Source organism: Macaca mulatta, chromosome X, assembly GCF_049350105.2.
Source record: "Macaca mulatta isolate MMU2019108-1 chromosome X, T2T-MMU8v2.0, whole genome shotgun sequence".
In the NCBI taxonomy this organism is placed as follows: Eukaryota; Metazoa; Chordata; class Mammalia; order Primates; family Cercopithecidae; genus Macaca; species Macaca mulatta.
Genome location: NC_133426.1, coordinates 36,997,129 through 37,002,264, shown reverse-complemented (window position 1 = coordinate 37,002,264; position 5,136 = coordinate 36,997,129). Strand labels below are relative to the sequence as shown.

Below are 5,136 nucleotides of genomic sequence, written 5' to 3'. Positions count from 1 at the left end.
CCAGGTTTCAGCATGTTGCCCAGGCTGCTCTTGAACTCCTGGGCTCAACCAATCCATCCATCTGGGCCTCCCAAAGTGGGGCGGGATTATAGGTGTGAGTCAATGCAGTTGACCCCATTTCTCTTTCTAAGATTAATTCTGCTTTTGTTTCTGGTTGTATGTATTTTTACAAGTAATTGAAATGATGACGTAATATTCACAATGCTTCAAAATGTGAAAAAAGTATATGTGAATATTAATCACATAATTGATAAAATATATGAAATAATGAAGTCAAAGCAGGTCATTAAGAAATCTTTATAAACATTAGGTAGTGAAGTTACAGATGTTGCCATCATTGTACATTCACGGGGCTAGTCATCATAAATTCTGATTGATGTTTAAAATGAGAGCAAGAAATACCCAATTAAGTAGTAAATTGAAAACCATCTAATCTTCTTCCGATGCATCTGTGACGTCTTCTTCGTACTTGTAAACTTGCATTGCACGTTGAATAGGAGTCTTAACAGAGTCATAAGTCCATCCATTCCTGGCAAACAGCCTTTGAATGATGCCAGGCATTTCGTAGCCCTTGCTTAATATAAAATCCTTAAAGGCAATTGGTCCATAAAGACCGTCAAGAATGTCGGGTTCATCAGGCTTTTCAAGTAGGAGCTTGGGGTCATTCAACGGTTCATCACTTCTTAGCTTTTGTCCCAACTTAGGCTTGAGGTACCATGCTCCATATCCCATGTTCACATGCTCTGCACTATAAGAATTCGATGCAGTGTGGATTTTCCCGTCCAAGTCTTTTTTCTGTGAGAAGAATTTGACCTCATCCATGTCATCTAGCTCCATGCTGCACTTCAGCCCTGAGGAACACTCATTTACCGTCTTAATCTTTTGGTCTTGATAGTCTGCTTTGCACTCAGGGGTAAAGTCAAACAGACTGCTGATGGATTCTTCATCAACTCCCAGGTCTCCTGCCCACTTGAAGTCACGGAGTTTTCTCGATGTGTATCTATGTTGAAGAGAGTCAGAAACACACTCCGTTGTGTTTGGTGTATCTTCCTGAAACAGTTCTGTTAGATGGGATACTCCAGTCTTGGTAGTCTCTGGGCAGAGACTGGACACTCGACGAGTCTTGAGAGGCTCCAGGCGGAGACTGGACACTCGACGAGTCCTGGGAGGCTCCGGGCGGAAACTGGACACCCGACGAGTCTTGGGAGGCTCTGGGCGGAGTTTGGACACCCGACGAGTCTTGGGAGGCACCAGTGGGAGATGGGACACCCGACTCTCGAAAGGCCGCGGGTTGGATTCCCCACAAAGGTATTTACTAGGCTCGGTGGGTTCCTCGGTTGTTGTCTCCCGACCCTCGCAACGAGCCCATGTGTCTTCCGGCTTCCTCTCAGAATCCACTTTCAGGACCTGTAGTAGGAAACTGGACACCCGACGAGTGTTGGGAGTTTCCGGGCTGAGATGGGATACTCCAGTCTCGGGAGGCTCCGGGCAGAGATGAGATACGTGAGTCTCGGGAGACTCCGGACAGAGATGGGACACTCCAGTTTCAGGAGGCTCTGGGCGGAGACTGGACACCGGAGTCTTGGGAGGCTCTGGGCGGAGATGGGACACTCCAGTCTCAGAAGGCTCCGGGCAGAGATGGGACACTCTAGTTTTGGGAGGCTCCGGGCGGACACTGGACACCTGAGTCTTGGGAGGCTCTGGGCGGAGATGGGACGCTCCAGTCTTAGGAGGCTCCGGGCGGAGACTGGACACGGGGGTCTTGGGAGGCTCTGGGCAGAGATGAGACACTCCAGTCTCGGTAGACTCCGGGCGGAGATGAGATACGCAAATCTCTAGAGGCTCTGGGCAGAGATGGGACACTCCAGTCTCAAGAGGCTCTGGGTGGAGACTGGACACCCGAGTCTTGGGAGACTCTGGGCAGGGATGGGACACTCCATTCTCGGGAGGCTCCAGGTGGAGACTGTACATCGGAGTCTTGGGAGGCTCTGGGCGGAGATGGGACGCTCCAGTTTCAGGAGACTCTGGGCAGAGATGAGATACGCGTATCTTGGGGGGCTCCGGGCAGAGATGGGACACTCCAGTGTCTGGAGGCTCCAGGCGGAGATGAGATACGCAAGTTTCTGGAGGCTCCGGGTGGAGATCGGACACTCCAGTCTCAGGAGGCTCTGGGCGGAGACGGGACACCCGAGTCTTGGGAGGCTCTGGGCGGAGACGGGACGCTCCAGTCTCAGGAGGCTCTGGGCGGAGACGGGACACCCGAGTCTTGGGAGGCTCTGGGCGGAGATGGGACGCTCCAGTCTCAGGAGGCTCCCGGCGGAGACTGGACACCCGAGTCTTGGGAGGCCCTGGGCGGAGATGGGACACTCCAGTGTTAGGAGGTTCCCGGCGGAGACTGGACACCCGAGTCTTGGGAGGCTCTGGGCGGAGATGGGACGCTCCAGTCTCAGGAGGCTCCCGGCGGAGACTGGACACCCGAGTCTTGGGAGGCTCTGGGCGGAGATGGGACACTCCAGTCTCAGGAGGCTCCCGGCGGAGACTGGACACCCGAGTCTTGGGAGGCTCTGGGCGGAGATGGGACACTCCAGTCTCAGGAGGCTCCGGAGGGAGATGAGATACGCGAGTCTCGGGAGGCTCTGGGCGGAGACTGGACACCGGAGTCTTGGGAGGCTCTGGGCGGAGATGGGACACTCCAGTCTCAGGAGGCTCTGGGCGGAGACTGGACACCCGAGTCTTGGGAGGCCCTGGGCGGAGATGGGACACTCCAGTCTCAGGAGGTTCCCGGCGGAGACTGGACACCCGAGTCTTGGGAGGCTCTGGGCGGAGATGGGACACTCCAGTCTCAGGAGGCTCCGGGCGGAGATTAGATACGCGAGTCTTGGCAGGCTCCGGGGAGAGAAGAGACGCTCCATTCTCGGGAGGCTCTGGGCGGAGAGGAGGTACGCGAGTCTTGGGAGGCTCTGGGCGGAGATGAGACACTCCAGTCTCGGGAGGCTCCGGGTGGAGACTGGACACCCGAGTCTTGGGAGGCTCTGGGTGGAGATGGGACACTCCAGTCTCAGGAGGCTCTGGGCCATGAGATACGCCTGTCTTGGGAGGCTCCGGGCAGAGATCAGGCACTCCAGTCACAGGAGGCTCCGGGTGGAGACGAGATACGCTAGTCTTGGGAGGCTCTGGGCAGAGATGACACACTCCAGTCTCAGGAGGCTCCGGGAGGAGATTGGACACTCCAGTCTTGGGAGGCTCCAGGTGGAGACTGAACACCTGAGTCTCGGGAGGCTCCGGGAGGAGACTGGACACTCCAGTCTTGGGAGGCTCCAAGTGGAGACTGGACACCTGAGTCTCAGGAGGCTCTGGGCGGAGATGGGACACTCCAGTCTCAGGAGGCTCCGGGCAGAGACTAGACACTGGAGACTTGGGAGGCTCTGGGTGGAGACAGGACACCCGAGTCTCAGGTGGCCGAGGGGAGAATTCCCTGCAGGGGTATTTACCAGGCTCCATGGGTTCGTCAGTTCTCGTCCCCTGGCCCTCACAAGCGCATGCGTCCTCCAGCTTCCTCTCAGGATCCAGCGGTTTCAGCACCTGTAGTAGGAGATCTGGAGGCATATCTTCTCCCAGATTGTAGTTCATGGCCAAGGGAGGCTTGGCCGTCAGCTGGGCTTCCACTCCCTCTACGAACGTCTTCCGTGCTGGCTTGGCTCGTGAGAGCTTGGAAAACAGGGCCGCTTTCTTGCGCAGCTTTTTCTTCCTGCTTTTGGGGTCAGCTTGGGGACCTCTGAGAGATATTTTGAGGAGTAAAAACTCGTCACAGCGACAAACGAGCGTATCTTCGGGAGACGGACAGCCGTAGCGGAAGTCGTCCATGCCCTGCGTCACAAATACCCGGTTCCGAGGGTCCATGGGCGGGAACCTCAGGCGCCTGTGCTTGCGCTTCGCGAAGCACTTGGAAGGCTGTTTGTCACAGTACCAGGGCTTGGAGTCCATGCCCGGGGACCTCGGCCGGTCCTGCGGCCCCTGGTCCCCCATGGTGGCCCTCGCTGGGGTGCCACCTCTCCAGTTTCCGCGGTTCCTGATCCCTGCCGCTCTAGTCGCTAGGAGACCGCCAGCCACGTGCAGCCCAGGTTCCTTCCTGGAGGCGGGGCAGCGCTGACGCCACCTGCGCAGCCCGGATTCTAACAGGTGTGTAGTGCAATCTCATTCTGGGTTTTATTTGTGTGTCCTAATGACTACTGGTATTGAACATGTCTATATTTGCTTATTTGCCATCCTTATCTCTCCTTGGTTTAAGTTTCTGTTGATTTTTTCCCCCATTTTTAAATTGTGTTGCTGGATATCATATTTAGTTTTGAAAATTCTTGTTCTGTTCTGCATCTAAGTCCGTTATCACCTATATGATTTGCAAATTTTTCTCTTCATCCTTGGCTTTTCCCTTCATTGTCTTAACAGTGTCTATCAAAGAGAAGTTTTTTTTTATTTGATGAAGTCCAATTTATTAATTTGTTCTTTTACAGATTGTACTTCTTTTGATGTATCTGTGAAAACTTTGCTTATCCAAAGGTCACAGAGATTTTTAAAAATTTAAATCTGTTTAAAGTTTTGTAAACAGCACACGATACAGATCAAAGTACTTTTTTTTAAAAAGTGTCTATTGTCTATGTATATCTGGTAATTTCAGAACTATTTTTGTAAAGATTATATTTTCTCCACTGAATTGCCTTTGGAAATTTGTAGAATATCAGCTGTCTATATTTTTTTGTGGGTCAATTTCTTGACACTCTTTTCTCTTCCATATTTTTCTCTCACACAAATTTCACCCTCTGTTGATTACTTTAGCTTTAAAATAAATCTAGAAATTTGGATATATTAGTTCTTTAACAATGTTCATTTACAAAGTTGCTTCTTCGAGGTCCTTTGAATTTCTACAGAAATTTTTAAAATAAGTTTGTCAATGCCTAAAAAAAATTCCGCTGGGATTTTGATTAGGATTCTGTTGAATCTGTAGATCAATTTGCAGGTAATTGACATATTAACAATAGGAGGTCTTCTGACCACTGAAAAAGGTACATTTTCCCATTTGTTTATGTGATTTTTAATTTTCTCAGGAATATTTTGTAGTTTTTAGTTCATATGTCTTTT

The 5,136-nt window shown here is 51.6% G+C and overlaps 1 protein-coding gene across 1 annotated transcript; it reads right to left on the bottom strand.

The window, feature by feature from the left end:
• Positions 1–283: 283 nt before the first annotated feature.
• On the bottom strand, positions 284–4,392 carry FAM47C (family with sequence similarity 47 member C). The gene has a single exon (XM_015127167.3). It carries the CDS (start codon positions 4,024–4,026, stop codon positions 430–432), a length of 3,597 nt encoding a protein of 1,198 aa, XP_014982653.3. The 5' UTR covers positions 4,027–4,392; the 3' UTR covers positions 284–429.
• Positions 4,393–5,136: the final 744 nt, after the last annotated feature.